Source organism: Petaurus breviceps, unplaced genomic scaffold (genome assembly GCF_028583685.1).
Source record: "Petaurus breviceps papuanus isolate PSGF00001 unplaced genomic scaffold, PetGlider_PUasm1.0 174, whole genome shotgun sequence".
Classification (NCBI taxonomy): Eukaryota; Metazoa; Chordata; class Mammalia; order Diprotodontia; family Petauridae; genus Petaurus; species Petaurus breviceps.
In genome coordinates this window covers 21,839,773-21,858,557 of record NW_027185761.1, presented here as the reverse complement: position 1 = coordinate 21,858,557, position 18,785 = coordinate 21,839,773, and the positions used below count along the sequence as shown (strand labels likewise).

The 18,785-nt window shown below is 42.1% G+C and overlaps 2 protein-coding genes and 1 non-coding gene across 5 annotated transcripts in view; all 3 read right to left on the bottom strand.

Annotated features, from left to right (window-relative positions):
• The window catches only part of RPL32 (ribosomal protein L32), a 180,756-nt gene that overhangs the window by 3,659 nt on the left and 158,312 nt on the right, over positions 1-18,785 (bottom strand). Inside the window, exons 2-3 of one of the 3 annotated variants that reach the window (XM_069083895.1) lie at positions 663-717; positions 126-226 (exon numbers count right to left, since the gene is read on the bottom strand). In XM_069083895.1, the coding sequence (XP_068939996.1) occupies positions 126-221 (96 nt within the window). In that variant the 5' untranslated portion in view covers positions 222-226; positions 663-717. Of the gene's footprint in view, positions 1-125; positions 227-504; positions 625-662; positions 737-18,785 lie in introns of those variants that run through there. The other 2 variants (XM_069083896.1, XM_069083897.1) reach the window with 2 other exon arrangements.
• LOC138158544 (small nucleolar RNA SNORA7) lies at positions 297-436 on the bottom strand. Its single transcript, XR_011167670.1, has one exon. It is a non-coding gene; the product is annotated as a small nucleolar RNA SNORA7 (small nucleolar RNA).
• EFCAB12 (EF-hand calcium binding domain 12) overlaps positions 4,278-18,785 on the bottom strand; it is a 20,188-nt gene continuing 5,680 nt past the window's right edge. The window contains exons 4-8 of the mRNA XM_069083890.1: positions 18,531-18,733; positions 14,834-15,047; positions 7,421-7,565; positions 6,481-6,537; positions 4,278-5,225 (exon numbers count right to left, since the gene is read on the bottom strand). Coding sequence (XP_068939991.1) covers positions 4,961-5,225; positions 6,481-6,537; positions 7,421-7,565; positions 14,834-15,047; positions 18,531-18,733 — 884 coding nt within the window. The 3' untranslated portion in view covers positions 4,278-4,960. The remainder of the gene's footprint in view (positions 5,226-6,480; positions 6,538-7,420; positions 7,566-14,833; positions 15,048-18,530; positions 18,734-18,785) is intronic.

The following is an 18,785-nucleotide window of genomic DNA, read 5'->3' as shown; positions in this document are numbered from 1 at the left end:
GTCACCTCAAGCTCGGACCCAGGGCGGGGATTCTGCAGCCCCGCGCCGCGCATGCAGCAGGCGCTCAGTAAACTGGGCGAGGACCCCTGCCGCACTAGCGCAGGTAGGAGGCCTCAGCGCCGTACCTTGATCTTGACATATCTGTCGGACTGGTGCCGGATGAACTTCTTGGTCCTCTTCTTGACGATTTTAGGCTTCACGAGGGGTCTGAGGGCGGGCATGGCGCCTGCAAAAGAAAAGCTGGGCCGTGACCACGGGGGGCGGCTGCACGGGAGACCCCCGCCCGGGGCCCGGCCATTTGTCGCAGATTATCTTCCGCTCGCCAGCCACGGGCCGCGCTAGGAGCGGAATGGGTTTCCTCTGCGGCCTCACTCTCCCTCCCGTAGCCGAAGCTGGAAGAGCACGGGGAGCTCTCCAGATGCGATCCGAGGAGGTCCACGGGCGCCAGGGCCGGGAGGAGGGCGGCGGGTCCCCGGGGGAAAAGGCAGGCGGAGGAGGGGAGACCTGGGCCTTTGGGGGTCACCGAGTCACGGAGGGTCTGGGGGCTCCCTTCCCCAAACGGCGCCCGGCTCGTCCCCTCCGGGGCCCACCGGCTGCTGCTTCCTGGGAAGGGCGACCCTTGGGGTCACCGATGGGGCGAGGATGGCGACGGATTGACTTACCGGCGAAGAGACAGCGGTCCCTCCACTGGAAGCGCCGACAGAAAGAGAGAGAAGGAAAGACGTAGCACAGGGGCTGATGGGACTTTACGTCCGAGTCCTGTAAGGGGAAAGGAGACGCGCCGCCGCCGAGTACTCTAGAAGGATCAAGTTGTCTAGAGAAAAAAATTCTGAAAGATAGAGACTATATCAATCTTATCACTTACCAGAACTATGGTCAGAGTCCTTAAGAAAGAGCACGGATTCTTGATTTAAAACTTTATGTTGTAATTTTTCAACTTCCAGGACCTGATAGGAAGGTACTTCCTTCCGCCAGGAGTTGAAGTCGTTCACAAGAGCCGGACGAGTCTGAGAAGCACTTCCGCCAGTATCTCCTCTCTACAGTCGTCCTCCCACTAGCGGTTGGGATGGACCTAAACTGGGAAGAGCTGAGTCACCCACGTGGATGGGTAAAGGGTTTTGCGTGCTCCTGCTCCTTTCATTTTCCAACAGTTGATTTTAAACATTTTATATATATATATATGAGCATATAGTTATATTTCTATATGCATATATAGTTATATTTATATTTGTGCGTATAGTTATATTTATATGTGTATATAAATTTATATTTATGTATATATAATAGATTGCAACAACAGTTTCTATATTCATTTAACTAATTTTTTTTTAATTCCCACTGGATTGCAATAAATGCAGGGATTGCAATGACAATTCATGTATTCATTCAGCAAATAGTTATTAAGTTTCCACTGGATGCAGAACACTGTGCTAGGCTCTGGGAGAGATGCTGTGGGGAGCATCCATCTCCCTTCTTTAGGCTTTGCTTTACATGTATAGTCAGAGGATTAACAAAATTGTTTCTGTTGTTGCATTTCTCAAAGACTGGTATGGACTCAATATGGGCAAGAGAAATTGGAGGAGAGCCTCTTGGGCAGCTTTGTGCTCTAAAGAATGAAATGCTTTTTAAAAAATAATTCATTTATACAAACATTTATTATCCAGCCATCTCATTAGCCCCCATCCGATTGAACAATAAGACAACAAAAGGAAAAATAAAGCCCTCATAATAAATATGGATGGTTCAACAAAACAAATCCTGATGTTGGCCATGTCCAGAAATGTGTGTCTCAGTCTAGAATTTAAGTCCATCTCTGGTAGGAGATAGGTGACCTGACTATCTTTTGTCTTCAGGTCTCATGACATATCATTACACCCATCAGAGCTCTAACATCTTGCAAAATTGTTTGTTTTTGTCTATAATATTGTCATTGTGTAAATTATTTTTACAAAACAAACCTGGCCTCAGACACTTGACACACTTACTAGCCGTGTGACTTTGAGCGTGTGACTTTGAGCAAGTCACTTAACCCCAATTGCCCTCCAAAAAGAAAAAAAAATGATGAAAAGGAAGTTGATTGATTGATATAATAAGGGAAGGTTTCAGGGGAGAAGCCTAAAGGCAGCTACCATATTTCCATTTCCAAAGAGAAAAGCAATTTGCAGGCATTAAATTCAAGCTGTCAGTCAGCAGCCCTGGTAGGTACTGGATCCCCTTCCTTCATAGACAAGAGGACTTATATAACAAGACTCCCCAAGGGATAAAATGTTCCCATAAACTCAGGTCCTCTACATCTTGGCCTAATGTCCGCTTCTCCCTGGCACATTCATGAAGATCCTGAGATGAGAAGGATCTCAAATGAGCATTGTCAGCATTGTTATGGGTGCATTCTGCATCGATGTTACTAGGGTCCTCGTCTTGCAAAATCCAACTACCTGCAATTCCAAGGCAAACTTGCTAGGAATTTGTGGCATGAAATGCTGATTTTTAAAAATTTTTTAATTTAAAAAAAAAATTCTATCGGGGAAGACGGAAGAGTAGTCAACTAATTTGGGGAGAATATACTGATTTGCATGGGTGCTGGTAATTTGTTTTTTTAATTATTACATTCAATTAATTAAATACTAATTACATGTAAAAGTTTATAACAATCACTTTCAAAGTCTAACATTTTATTTTTTTATTCCAATTACATGTTAAAACAATTTTTAAACATTTTTAAAAGTTTTGAGTCCCAAATTCTATCCCTCCCCTCCCCTCCACCCAAGATATTAACAATCTTTTTTTTGTTGTTGTTAACAATCATTTTTGACATTTTTGAGTTTCCAAATTCTCTCCCTCCCTCCATTCCTTGAAAAGGCAAGCATTTTGATATTGATTATTCATATGAAGTCATGCAAAACATATTTCCATATTAGCCATGTTGCAAAAGAAAGCACAAACAAAATAGAACAATTAAAAGAAAGTATGCTTCAATCACCATTCAGAATTCATCACTTCTCTCTCTGGGAGAAGATAGCATTTTCCACTATAAATCCTTTGGAATTGTGTTGGATTATTGTCTTGACCAGAGTAGCTAAGTCTTTCATAGCTGATCACCATACAACATTGCTGTTACTGTGTACCATGTTCTCCTGCTTCTGCCCACTCACTTTGCATCCGTTCATATAAGCCTTCCCAGGTTTTCCTGAAACCATTGTGCTTGCATTTCTTATAGCACAATAGTATTCCATCACAATCATATACGACAACTTGTTCAGCTATTCCCCAATTGACAGATATCCCCTCAGTTTCCAAATATTTGCCACCACAAAAAAAGCTATTATATTTTTGTACAAATAGGTCATTTCCCCTTTTCTCTGATCTCTTTGGGATGCAGCCCTAGTAGTGGTATTACTGCTTGCAGGGTTTTAGAGCCCTTTGGGTATAGTTCCAAATTGTTCTCCAGAATGGTTAGTTCAGTCTACAACTCCATCACCAATGCATCAGTGTTCCCATTTTTCCACATCCCCTCCAATATCTGTCATTTTCCTTTTCTGTCAAGACAGCCAATATGATATGTGTGAAGTGATATTTCAGGGTTGTTTTCATTTGCATTTCTCTAATCAGTAGTAGGGGGCATCTAGGTGGTACAGTAGATAGAGTTCTGTGCTGAGGAACCAGGAAGACTCATCTTCCTGAGTTTCAATCTAGTCCCAGATACTTACTAGCTGTGTAAAAAGCAGATGTCATCTTGCTGACAAAGGTCCATATAGCCAAAGCTACAATTTTTCCAGTAGTAATGTATGGTTGTGTAAGTTGGGCTATAGGGAAAGCTAAATGCCACAGAATTGTGAATTATGGTACTGGAGAAGACTTTTGGGAATCTCTTGGAGAGCAAGGAGGTCAAATCAATCAGCCCTTCAATTAAGTCTAATTACTGGAAGGTTTAAATACTGAAGCTTAAATACTTTGACATATAATGAGAATATGGGACTCAGTGGAAAAACCCCTGATGCTGGGAAAGATTGAAGGCAAAAGCAAAAAGGGATGGTGGAGGATGAGATGGATATGTGCAATCATGGAATCAATAAACATGAGCATGGACAGACCTCAAGAAATAACAGAGGACAGAAGGGTCTAGCGTGTCCATGGTCATGCAAAGAGCTGGGCACAACGCAACAACAACAATTAGTGACGTAAAGCATTTCCATGTGATTATCCATAGCTTTGATTTCTTCTTTTGAAAACTGCCTTTGACCATTTATCAATTCGGACGTGGCTTTTATTTTTATAAATTTGGTGCAATTTCCTATATATTTGAGTAGTGAGGCCTTTATCAGGGAAACTTTGCTGTAAAGACTTTTTCACCATCTGCCTGCTTTCCTTCTAATTTTGACTGAATTAGTTTTATTTATGCAAAATCTTTTTGATTTCATGAAATCAAAATTTTCCACTTTATTTCCCATAATCCTCTCTATCTCTTATTTGGTCATAAACTCTTCCCTTATCCATAGATCTGACAGGTGTATTTTTCCAAGCTCCCCTACTTTACTTATATCACCCTTTATGTCTAAATCATTTATTCACTTTGACTTTATCTAGGTATATGGTGTGGGATGTTGGTCTATGCACAGTTTCTACCAAACTGATCTCCAGTTTTCCCAGAAATTGTTGTCAGATGTTCAGTTCTTACCCCCAAAGCTTGGATCTTTGGGTTTGTCAAGGTGCTGGTGATTTGTAATGTGATACAGCAAGGCTTGATTTTAAAGACTGGGGTTTTGGGCCCAATGTCTTATAATTTTTATTACTGTCATTTGGCTTCTCATATACTCATTATAATATCTGTTGCTCAGTGATCAGCTTCAGGAAGGTAGGGGGAAGGTCAGTACTAGATTTGGGTCCAGGCAGCTATGGATCTCTAGCCTAATGGACTGTGGGGACTGCTGTATTGGGCTTCCCAGTCTCTACCCAATCTCTGTCAATAACATCTTTTATGTATATCAAAATTGCCATAGGTTACATAGCCTGCTTCTGAAATGGGCCAAAAGCGGTCGGGATTGTAGGTGGCTGGGTAGGAATGAGGAAACTTCTCCACCCGACTGAAAAGAACCAGTTGCTTTTCCCACTTCTTGCTGGGGAGATACAGCAGCAGTTTGTCCAGGACGTGTCCCGGCCAGAAGAAGTTAGGGTGGGTGCCCTGATCATCACGGGACGTCTTACTAAGCCTTTTGTGCTTGAGTTTCCTAGGGAGTGAAATGAGATGGGAGGTGAGGAGGGGGAGGTGTTGAGCACTGTGAGATCTGAATCTATTTGATCGCCTGGAATGCAACTACTTCTGGATTAGGTGGCGCCCACTACCAACTCTACAAACTTAGCCAGAGTATAAACCGAGGAAGATCCCGAATCCTCAGTGGAGAAGGGCCTGGACAGTTGCTGGACTGTCCCTTTCACAAAGGGGGCTTTACCAAGCCCTAGGAGATGGGGATATGAACATGTAGCTAGAAGAGGGGAGGGAGGTGGCTGATATTGAGATAAAAGGATGTCAAATGGTATGGGTTTGGTTTATCCTGTAGGCCAAAGACCATAGAATGTTCAGTGCCTCCCAGGCTCCCAGTTTCAGGTGGCAGGTGGATCTCAGACACTGGCTCTTTCCCAACATGTCATGAAGAAACTGAAACCCCAAAAAGGGGGAGTGACTTGTCCAAGATCAGAGAGGATCATAGTTCTAAAACCAGAAGGTCCCTCAGAGGTCAACTAATAGAATCCCCTCATTTTACAGATGAGAAAACAAGGCCCAAGAAGGTGAAATGAATTGCCCAAGATCTCATAGAAATCAGCATCAGAACTAGAATCTGAACCCAGAACCACTGATTCCAAAGCCATTGTGGCCCATTGCCTTATAATAATTGGTTAGTGAATAGCAAAGCGGGGACCAGCACCCAAGTGTCTTGACTTCCAGACCAATGTGCCTTCCATCATGCTGATATCTGGAAGGGTGTCAGGAGGTACGTCTACTTTCTTTCAGCTCCAAAAAGTAGCCCTTGAGGATGTTCAGAGTGGAGGGATGGAAGAAAAGGCCTGCCTCCCTCCCCTCCCTTCCTTCCTTGCTACCTTGGTTTCCTTCAAGCATCTCAAATCCCATTTGCCAGAGGCCTTTTCTGGACACTTTCCTCCCCCTCCCCCCTGCTCTCAGTGTCTTCCCTCTGGAATTACCCTCCCTTTACACTATTGACTTCCATTTCTAACCTCCGCCTTACCCCCATCCCTGACGTTTCCTTCAGGGTTGTGAGGTTGTGTTGGGGGTAATTGTACACTTGCAGTTGTTCACAAAGTGACTCTTTGCAGACAACCTAGACTCATGATAAGGATTGATACCTGGTTCCCCTCTTAGGCTCTGGGTCTCCCTCCACCCACCCCCACAATTTCACACACACATGCACACACGCACGCTCTCTGAGATCCACCGGTCTGTCCACAGCCTAAACAGTCTATACAGACCTGGTCAGAGTCTCAAACTCTCCAAAGCTCATCTTCTTAATTGGCTTCTGTGACTTCCTAGACGGGGTAAGAGGAAAAGGCTCCTGGTTAAAAGGGGAGAAAATTCAAGTTTGCAGCAATAGTTGCAGGGGGAGTGGGAGAGGGGAGCTTCATCTAAAAGAAGGCAAAAGGGGGCTCTCCCAGGGAGCTCCAAGATTGTCACCAAAGCTTTTTCAGCTCTCAAGTAAAGCTGGGCCCTGTCTTGCTGAGAAAAATGTCAGAAACTGTCCTGAGATCAATATCTTCTTTCAAAAACAGGATACACTGACATGTACTCTAGTCTTTGCCCCCGGTACACTCCTCTGTTAGATACCTTCTAGCTGTCCTAGGTGCTTCATGAGCCCATCCCTTTCTCCACAGAAGCAGTACCCCAGCTGCTGAGACAGAAGTGAATAGCAGAGACTTCTGGTTGCCATTTTTCTGATCAAGAGATCAGCAGCCCAGAGCCCTCACCTGGGTTGGGAGATGAGGTGGGAGTTGCCTTCAGGCTTCTTTGAGAACATTTTTCCCTCCTCATGACATAGGACCATGATCCAGCATAGGCATGGCTACTGTCCCTCAACCTACCACCAAGTCATGATCAATCATTTGGGCCCCAGGCTTAGGGTATCAGTATAAGGTGAAAGCACTCTGATCCACAGTTCCAGCAGCCCAATGTAGAGATAGACCATCTCTTTCAAATGAGCCATAGTGGGGAAAATAATTACCATCTGTGTAACACTCTGAGGTTTGTAAGGCATTTTACATATATCACATTTGATCCTTGTGAGATAGATAAGTGCTGTTATTACCCCCATTTGACAGATGAGGAAACTGACTCTGAGAGCAGTTACATGACTGGCTCAGGGTCACACAGCTAATAAGGCAAGGTTGGAGAGGCCTGAAGCAAGGCTGAACATACTTCTTAGCTGCTGATTCATCTATCGTGTAGAATTTGACTTTAGTCGGTATGAATTCTTTGACTTCATCATAATAGCCTCCTGGTTGTCTGAGCTTGAGAACATTCTCTGTCTCCATGATGAGCTTGTCTCCAGGGTAAAGTAGAGCTGTCAACAGCAAGAGAAAAGCAACAATTTGGGAGAGGGCTCCTTATTGGGGTCTTCTTTGGTTTTAGAGTTTGAAGGAATCTTTTTCTAAGAATCTAGATAAGTAAGAGAGCCCAAGTTCTAGATGGAGGGGTCATCCCCTATCTGCTCCACAAACCAATCCAATCCAACAAGTATTCAAGGTGAGTTCCATGAGGTCAGCAACTGTTGTGCCTTTGTCTTTGTATCATTGGTACAGGGTACAGGGTAGACACTTGATAGATGCTTCTTGACTAATTGACTGATTTCATGCTTCATACAGGCAAGGCTTAATATGTGGAGATACAGAGTCAAAGACAAAATAGTTTCATGAGTTTCAATTCAACCGGAGTCTCATACTGTACGTACTCCTGCTGTTAACTCACACTTAATCAACCAACTGGTCAACCAGCTAACATTTGTTAAGCATTTCTAATATGCCAAGCACTGTGTTAGATGCTAGAGATACAGATAGTGAAACAATTTCTATTCTCAAGGAGTGTATAGTCTAATGGAAGAGATAAGTATGTGTGCAAGAATTTAAAGAATAAACACAAGTGATAAATATACATACATACAAGGAAGTTAAATACAAGATATGTCAGGAGAGAAGGCACTAAGAGTTAGGGGAATCAGGAAGGGCTTTGTTTAGGAGATGGTAGATGATGTTGCCAGAGCTACATCTTGACACAATAGAAGGAGGTGGGGAGGGAGACTATTCTAGACGTGAGGGACGGCCAGTTTGAAGGTATGAAGATGAGAGAGAGAGCCCTGTGATGTGACAGAGATGTGGGAAGAACAAAGAGACGTGGGCTAGAACACTCTCAGCTTGGGGGAACAGGGATGTGTCAGTGCTGAGAACAATGCCCTGCGTGAAATAGATAATTCATAAAGATTTAACTTGACCCTTTAATGTGAAGCATGGGTAGGGATTACACGATTCTCTCCAATTCTCTCTTTTCTTACTTTGAACTGGCTTGCTCACCTTGTCTTCACTCTGATAAGTTGGGAATTTTCAGAGGGGGAATTCATGCTGCTGCAATTTACTCTCAGGGTCCTAGGTAATCCAGTTGTAGGGAACACACTCCTACTACTCATAGCTTTTGTAGTGGTAGTGGTGGTGGTAGTAGTAAATGGTGGTAGTAGCAGTAGTAGTAGCCACCACATTTAGTAAAACAACCAAATGACAGCATCAACTCTTAATCAGAAACATTTACGAAACAGAAAGCAAAGCAGGAAAAATTAAAACTTACCATTCCCCCTAGAACACCTGGTTGTTGTTCAGTCATGTCTGACTCTTCGTGACCCCATCTGGGGTTTTCTTGGCAAAGATACTGAAGTGGTTTGCCATTTCTTTCTCCAGTTCATTTTACAGATAAGGAAACTGGGGCTAATAAGGTTAAGTGACTTACCCAGGGTCACACAGCAAATAAGTGTCTGAAGCTGGATTTGATCTCAGGGATATGAGTCTTCCTTAGCCCAGTCCTGGCTATATCCACTGTACCACCTCACTGCTTGAAAAGCAGAGCCAGTAGGGTGGGGCTGGGGTGGAGAATGGGCCCAAACTTACAGAACCATACATAGCTGGGAAGCTCATCTGCCCAGGGCCACTCACAACTCTTGACTGTGAGCCTTGATGTCTTTGTTTCCCTTAGGAACATAGCTGTACCGTGGTTCACTGATGGAAAAAGCTGCTTCTCTTCTGGGTCTCTACTTCCCTTCTGGGTGGGGCAGCAGTCACCAAAGCAGTGTTAAAGTCTTTTAGCAAAAGCAATATCCCCCTAAGCTTGTAATCTTCAGAGCTTTTCCATGCATACTCTCTTGGCTGGGCTCTGAGGCATCTCCAACTTTCAGACGATAGATGATTGCTCATAGACATGCATCCGCTCAGTTCCTTCATTAAGCAAAGTCTGGTTCCAGCTATCAAACTTCTAAGAAGCATGTGACAGTGTAGAGACCCTGAGGTCTTTCTGTGACTTCACTCTGAAAGTCTTCTCAGGCAGTCCCACAAGTCTGGTCTTGACCAACTCTGTTGCAAAATAGGGTCTTGTATGAAATGACTCACCTCTATCTTATGGGGAGAATCCCAAATCCACATTTCTATCAGCCAAGCCACAAGTAGGTAATATACAGTTGTCTTATAGTCACCAAATAGCCATAGGTATCAGAGTTTGCAGCTTTCAGTCTCAAAGTCTTTACATCAGTAAAAGGTAAATTTAGATGTTAGCACTTCTGGGGCTGTGTGAAGGATTATAAAAGAAAGAGGGTATCCAGCTCTCATTGAGCGGACAGAACATCCATGCATGTGTGTAAAATGGTGCCCTTTTCTGATTGGGATAATTTATTGATTCCAAGGGGAAGAAACAAGATAGTTGTGGGAGAAACACTAAAAAAGCACCTTCCACAGAAGCTTCCGTGTATACTGTTACTTCTTTATATTCTTCACATAGCCCTATAGGACTGTTAGTGGTAGATCAGTTGATAATACATTCAAATATGTTTCTGGTTTTGCATCAGTATACATCAGAAGGGGAATTAAAGACATAAGAGGGGAAAACAAGAGGAGAGTAAATATAATGCTCTAAATTTATCTCCACTCAATCTCTATGTCCAGCTCTCACCTCTCTTATTCATTTATATTCAACAAGCATTTATTAATTTTCTACTATGTGTGAGGTATTGTGCTAGATGATAGAGATACAGAGATACTGGATATTCTCCTGAGCTCCTATCTTTCACTGTCCTCTACTTGCTGGACACTTCTACCTGGATGTTTTTCTAAAAGCATCTCAAATTTAACATGTCCAAAATAAAATTAATTCGCTTCTTCCACAAACCCAGCCCTCCACCAGACTCTTCTATAATCTATTGAGGGTGTCATCTTTCTAGTTTCCGGGTGCCATTCATCTTGCAAGCTACCTTGCAAACCCTGGCTTGCAACCTTGGAGTCACCCCCATCTCTTTACTCCCAAATATTAAATTAATTGCCAAATTACATCAATTCTACCTCTACAACATCTTTCATGTATCCATCCTCTACACCCACATGGCTACTTCATAATTGTAAGACTCATGATGAAAAATGCTATCCACCTCCAGAGAGAGAACTGATGAACTCTGAGTGCAAATTGAAGAATAATTGCTTTTTTTTTTACAACATGGCTAATATGGAAATATATTTTTAATTATTTCACATACAAATTTGATACATTGCTTGCCTTCTCAATGGTTAGAGGAAGGGACTGGAGGGAAGGAGAAAATTTAGAATTCCAATTTTTAAAAAAGTGAATGTTAAAAATAAATAATAAAAATTTAAAGAGAATGACAAGGTTATTGTGGAAAGAGAACAGCTCAGCTGGCCATCAGACTCACCAATCAATCAACAAGCATTTTTTAAGCACCTACAATGTGCCAGACACTTTTCTAAGTGCTAGGTACACAGACAAAAATCAAACAATCTCCACCTTGTGAGCTGGAGAGATCAGAGCACCTGTGGTCCACAATCCACGCCAGCTGAATTGTGAAAATTGTCCCCTACATCCAATGACATCTACTTCAGTACTTGTACAGCTTACTGGCAAACAGGAAGATGAGCCCAAGTCATGACCTAGCTTGCGAGAAGACATGGACTTGGAGGAAATCATTTGAACAGCACAGAGCTAAGGTGAAAAGCAAAATGTTTATTCAGCAGTTCTGCAAACTACAACAAGTATTCATCTCCCAGGAAAATATAATATTGCATTGAAACTGTATTCTGTTCTAAGTTTTTCTGTCAATGCATTCTTGCAAAAACCTTTTAGTATTTTTTTTTTGTATACAGGAAATAAATAGCTGTCCTATACCTGGAAAAAAAAATACAAACTTCCCGTTTGGTTTCATTGCCTCAAATTTATTTCCCCATTCCATTTTTCCACATAGCTGTCAAAGTAGGTTTGCATAAATCAGTTTCCTGCTCAAGGACCTTCAGCAATTCCCTGTTGCTTCTGGGATAAAATAAAAACTTCTCAGCTTAGTAGTCAAACTTTTTTCACAGCCTGGTTCTAGTTCACCTTCCCAGACTTCACATTCCTGCCCTTCATGCACTCCAATATTCCAATCAAACTCATTTGCTATTCTCTAAACTCAGTAAGTATTCCATCTTCCTGTGTTGGTTCCTTTGCACTATCTCCCATGCCTGGAATGCACTTCTTACCTCTGATTCTTAGTTTCTGTCTCAGTTCACCTCACATGCCATCTCCTATAGGAAACCTCCCCATCTTCATTAGTGAGCTCTCTTTCTCAGATTATCTTTTATTTACTTATCAATGTACATATTTTATGTCTTCAGTGAAATTCGAATTCCTTAAGGTCAGGGACTGTTTTAATTTTGTCTTTATATTCTAAGCACCTGGCACATTATTTTTTTAAATATGACCTGTGACTTCAGTTGGTATAAGGCATTCCCTATGAAGAAACCACATCTGCTAGTGTAGATCAGCAATGTCTTACAGTTTATAGTGAGTGGTTGTGGGGTTGTGGGGTGAAGGACACTGAAAGATTAAATAACTTGCCCGTGGCCATACAGAGGCATGCTTCACAGGGGAAACTTGAGCCCAGACCATCCTGGCTCCAAAGGCAGCTCTATCCATTACACCAGAGGTATCAAACACACAGCTTAGGTCATTTACACGACATTCTGGTGTGCAGGAGTCAGAACCAGATTAAAATATAATTGGGAGATATTTAACAAAATTAGTGCAAATACAATAAAATTTAGATAATGTTAATTGGTGCTTTTCTAAGTGAATATGGGGACCCTTAGTACAGTTCAGTGGCCCTCCTTTGAAGCTGAGATAGAAATGCATTCTTTTTTTTTTTTTTGGAGGGGGGAAGGTAGGGCAGTTGGGATTAAGTGACTTGCCCAAGGTCACCCGCCTAGTAAGTGCTAAGTATCTGACTTCAAATTTGAACTCAGGTCCTCCTGACTCCAGGGCCGATGCACTGCGCCACATAGCTGACCCTCGAAATGCAATCTTTATACCATGCTGCCTAATTGGCACTTAATTTAATTTTACTGAAATTATCTGGGAAAATAACCTTACAGTAAAACCTATACTGAGGAAGATTTTCACTAGAGTTCACATACTAGCATATCAAATTTACACTTTGTATAAGATTTTTGGGCCACATTCTTATCTCATGTAAAATAGCCCAGCCCCAATTCCTTTGCAGAGGCGGGGATGGGGGGGGCAGTTCACAAGTGTGGAACATTGCATATAATGTCAGATTTTTTTCAACATATTTCTGTGTATTTCATACATATTCAATGTATTGCAATGTGTTGCTTTGCAGATTTTTTTCCCTCTTCCTATTTTTCTTTTAAAAATTCTTTATTATATGGCATGGATTCCTGGGAGGAGGAAAAGGAAGGAATAAGGGGGAAGTTAAGGTGATTTAAAGGCAAAATATGCAAATGAAAATCTTTTTTTTATTTTTTTAAAAGTCAATATTTTAGAAACTCAACCCACAACATTCTTTGTCCTAGAACTTCAAACTATAGAATCCAGACCCAGGATGTTTAGATTCTTGAGTCAACCAAACAGCAAGCATTTTAAAAATTCATACTATGCTCTAGGCACTTGAATCACAAAGACAAGGTACTTACATTATACAGTGGGAGACAACACATACTGGTGAGGGAGAGGTTGGGAATGTTTGAGAATCCCCACAGACTTGAGGATGTTACTTCAAGGCAAGATGAAGAGCTCGTTCTTCTGATGCCACGGCTATTTGGCTGGCTATTTCTTGGGCAATTTTTAGGGGGAGCAAACGCTTGAGGCAGCATAATGGGGGACAGACAGCCAGCGGGATGGGGTGTTGCTGACAGAGAGATGAACACCAAGACACTGGCTTCATCCCACCTGCCAGCGCTCTGATGGGGGAAGATGCTGACTTTTGTCCTCCAGGAGATCTAGAAAAGGACTGTTTCTGGCTTCTTGGGTCCCTGCCAACTCTATTCTTTTGTGAATTTCTCTTCCCCTCTCATTGCAGATGGGGTCATTCACTCCTAGACTCTTCTCTCTCTTTGTTCATGGAGTGGTTTACAATTCCTGATTTGTTCATTGTTTCCTTTTTGGAGTAAGTTTCTGATGGGTCAGTACTTTTCTGTGACTTGTGTTAAATCTTTATTTGAAAATTCAAGTGCTTCAAGGGGAGAGCCAGTGAAGGGTTCATGCTGTAGAAGGAAAAAGGACAGAGCTTCCTCCCTAATTATCATAAGTCAAGGAAAGGAATTATTTTCTTCTCTTGATGTTCAGTGAACAAGCATTTATTAAGTGACTACTATGTGTCAAGAACTGGGCTAACAGGTTTATACAGAGCTTTATGGTTCCCAAAGTACTTCATACACACACACACACACACACACACACACACATCTCATTTCTCCTACTATTATTATCCCCACTTAACAAATGAGGAAACTGAGGCAAACAGAAGTTAAGTGACTTGTTCAGGATCACACAGCTAGTAAGTGTCTGAGGCTGGATTTAAGGTCAGGTTTTCTGGAGCCCAATTTGACTGGATCATAGTATTTGTGAATCCATAAAGCTGGAATGATATATAAGGCTAGGGTGGAGCTGTGCTGTAAAGGACATTAAATGTCAAATAAGGGAGTTTGTAGTCAAGCTCAGTAGAGGTAATGGGGGTCACTAGAGTGTTACTGAGTAAGGGAGTAACAAAAATCTGTGCTTTAGGAAAGTCACTTTCATAGCTGTCTGGAGGATGAACTGGAGTGGGAAGAGACTTGAGTGACAGAGACCAATCAGAAGACTATTTCAATAGTCCAAAGGAAGGTGATAAGCATTTTAACACATCGGTGACTGTGTAAGTGAAGAGAAGGGGACTGCCATGGATAGAGGAAATGCCGTTGAGATTAGATCTGCAACCTTGGGCTAGTTAAAAACCAAGTTAGGCCACCTTTGATGGTTGCTTTGGCAGGATTCTTAAAGAAACGAAGAGTCTGGGGTGGCTAGGTGGCACAGTGAATACAGCACGGGACCTGAGTTCAAATTCAGCCTCAGATACTTAACACAAAAACTAGCTTGTGACCTTGGGCAAGTCACTTAACCCTAATTGCCCTCAAAAAAGCAAAAAAAAAAAAATGAAGAGTTTACTCAGGGGTGTTTTAACTAAAGGAAGGACTAGAGAGGTGACCTGCTGACCCCCAAGTATCCCACAGTTTCATTCCCTGCACATTCTCACCACATTACCTTTCATGAGCATCTTTTCAGTCAGTGGGACTTGGTAGGCTTCACATGCCTTCACGCACTTCAGGTAGGTCAAAAAGGTAGCCCGCCGGAAGGCATCAGTCATCTCTCCAAGCTCATCTGACAGAGTGGATGGGAGGCAGTGGTCGTCATAAGCCTTGATGCCAGTCCGTACGAGGCGACATCTTTCCATAAACAACAAGGGATTGATTTTTTTCTGTAAAAGGTAACGATGGGGTGCTTGAGGTGTCTATGTTTGTAACATCAGTTTGTAAAATTAATTTGTAAAAAAATGCCTCAGAGCATTAACTCTGCCCCTTCCCCCTGCCAGCACTCTGCCCAGCAACAATTCATGGACTGTTTATCTCCCCCTAGTATAATGGCCAGCTGTACCTATGAATCCTTCAATGAACTACCTATAAGTTAGCTCCTCAGCCAATTATACACATCCTAAATCCCTGTTAGCCTTGGTTCCCCAAATTCATCTTGTCAAACATGACACTGATGGGTGGCAGACTAGGCACTTCTCAGCCCTGACCGCTAGCTGACTTAGTGACTTAGTTTCAAGCCTAAAGCCACACCTCCAGGTAGCCCCCCCTTGGGCTATTTCCCAATGAATTATGGGCAATACGCCTGTGCAGTAGATAATAAAAGTGCATGTTGCTTGAAGCACTGACCACTCCTTAACTCCTCCCTAATCCCACCTTTACTCACCTAGTTAGCATAATTGACATCTGACTTACTACTGTAACTCTTCATAAACTACACCTATGACTTCTTTAAGTTTGCAGGTTCCCTAAGACCTCCTGCCCACTGTATAGTGTAACAATAAACTTTTACAATCCTGACTTAAAAGATTGCTTGGGTCCTATGAATTCATTCTAGACTGCCCACTCAGGGACTCTGATTATTGGAGCCCCTTTAACACCTATCACCCCCTTGTCAGTAACAGAGAACAGACATTTTCCCATTGTAATCCCTAGAAAAGATACATCATTCAGTTCCATTTGGTGACACTGAGAACCCAGTAAACCATTCCATTGACCCCTATCCCTCATCCTTTGCTCCTTCGGTCCTTGGAGGACTTTCTCTGGGTAACTTTGTTGGGTCAGATTCATATCAGGACTACGCCATAAAAATCAGTGTTCTACCAGAAAAATGAAATGCAAAATGACTCCACCAGGGTAAATAGAAAACTCAAACATAAAAAAAAATGAGACTGAATGCTGTGTAATTATATTGACCAAACCTGGCTCCAAAGAAGAAATTAAAAAATGTACCTACCTCCCTTGGGGGGGGGGGGGAAGAACCCACCAAAATGAAACTGAGTACTGTGTAATAATAGCCCAAACTTGGACATGAATGAGGCCATATGAGAATGACTCTTTCTCTGCAGATGCCAGGGGCCACTGCACATGCTATCAGATTTGACTGATGTATAGGTTAATTTTACTTAACTGCTTTTTCAGGCTTTTATTTTTATGGCTCTCTCTCATTAGGAGAGGGGGAGGGGAGAATATGCTTGAAAATAAAGATGATAAAACAAAATATAACAATAGAAATATTTTGGAAAAAAGGAAAATCAGGAAACTGAGGGGATGCCCATCAATTAGAGAATGACTAAACAAATCGTGGCATGTAATGGTGTTACTGTGGGACAGCATGTATATGGTAGCACTACTTTGCTATAAGAAATGGTGAGGAGGACTATTTCAGAAAAACCTGGGAAAACTTATACATACTGATGCGAAGTGAAGTGAACAGCACTAGGGGAATACTGTACACAGTAGCAGCAGTATCGTAGCAATGATCAACTCTCAAAGACTTAGCTATTCTGAGCAATACAATGATCTGTGACAGTTCCAAAGGACTCAATAATGAAAAATGCGAGGGGCGGCCAGGTGGCTCAGTGAGTAAGAGCACTGGCTCCAGTGTCGGGATGACCTGGATCAAATCTGGGCTCAGATACTTAGCACCACACCCAGAAATAACTGGCCGTGTAACCTTGAGCAAGTTACTTAACCCTGATTGCTTAAAAAAAAAAAAATCAAAAATGCTGTCCATCTCCAGAGAGAAAACTGATGGACTAATTGAAGAATAAAGCATATTGTTTTTCACTTCCTTTATTTTGCTTGTCTTTTTTTGTTGTTGTTGCAACGTGGCTAATAGAGAAACATGTTTTGCATCACTTTCCATGTATAATGGGTATCATATGTTCAGTGGGTGGGGGAGGAGCTGGAGAAAGGGAGAGAATCTAGAACTCAAAATTTAAAAAAATGAATGTTTAAAAATGTAATTATGAAATATTTAACAAAATAAATTAAAAAACAATAAAAACATAAAAAAGAAAATCAGCAATCATGCCATGAAAGTCAGTGTTCCAGAATCCGAGTTCCTAAACCTCAGCATTCTAGAATCTTAGTTTATAAAACTCAGTGTTCTAGAATCCCAGCCCATGGTGCTCAGTGTTCTACCAAGACACATCCAGTTTAATGTCAAGGAGAAAAGCTAGGATTACCAAGTGGTAGTGGCAGTAGCACAATTATAAATATCAATCTCTCTCATTTGCTTGAGAATCTTGGTGAATGGAGAGCTGGACTGGAAGCCAGGAAAAGCTGGGTTAAATGCCACCTAATGACTGTGTGACCCCCAGAAAGTTACTTATCTTTCAGGGTAAATTTAGCCAGCTCCTGACTCCTCAAAGCTGTCAGCCACTCTCTAAGACTACAATTTTTGGAGAGGGGGTGCTAACCTGAATTAGTAGGTGGAATTTCCTCATCTGGAAGTTCCCTCTATCAGTGGAATTACAGGCTAGTGACCAGCTAACTTCACAGCACACATCTCCTTAATACAAGGATTTATTCTGTAAAACTGGACTCAGTCAAAAGGCTGTACCTGAGGACCTAGAAGGCAACATGTGGCCTTGAGGTCCCAGGTGCCCCATCCCTGGTATAGTCCCTATCTTTATCTCTTAATTTGCATAGTGGTTGGGTTTGGGTTTGTTTTTTTTTTAATACCTTGCAAATCAGTTCTACCAGGTAAAAAATATACACAATGACTAACAATGTAAATTGTAATACAAACACCAAACAACCCTGTATGTTGTATGTGATTATGATAAGAGTTGAGGCCAGCAGGAGAAGGATTATTGTCTCCATTTGGTACTTGAGGAAACTAAGACACGAGAAAAGTAAAGTGACTTTTCCAAGATCACTCAGTTACTCTAATCTTTTACTGGAAGCCTTCCCCAAGTCCTCTTAATTTGAGTGCCTTCCCACTATTAATTATTTCCTTTTTATCCTGTATGTGTCTTGCTTTGTATATATTTGTTTACATGTTGTTTCCCCCATTAGATTGTAAGCTCCTTGAGGGCAGAGTCTGACTTTTGTTTCCTTTTGTATCCCTAGCACTTAGTACAGCGCCTGGCATGTAGTAAACACTCAATATATGTAATTCATTATGACTGGAGTCCTCTGGAGCCCAAGGCTTCTTCTACAAAATCCATGCAATGTGTTGCCCATAAGAACTTTGCCAATCAATGGGACACTGTTGGCTGGTCTGGCTTTGAAGGAACCAGAACACAGTCCCTTAGTAGGCATAGGATGAGGGAGACAAGCTGTGACCCCTTCTTTATTTTTTAAACTTTTTAGTGCTCGGAGAACAGCAAAGGAACAGACAATTCCTTTGGCTGGGAAGTTACCTTAGCTTGTCTCCTCCGCTCCCGGTATAGTTTCCCGGCTTCCTCCATATCCTCATAGGTCAGGTACCTTCTCTCTGGCTCTGTGTTAATTGGAGGCACTTCCAATAAGGGGAGTTTTGGAGTGGAGGGTGGGGGAGCCAAAATCTTTGCCTTCTTAGGTTTGATAGGAGACTTTCTAAATCTGTTTTTCCAATAGTTAAAATCTGAGGTGGGGGCAGGGAAAAAGCAGGAACAAGAAACATCTCATTATAATAC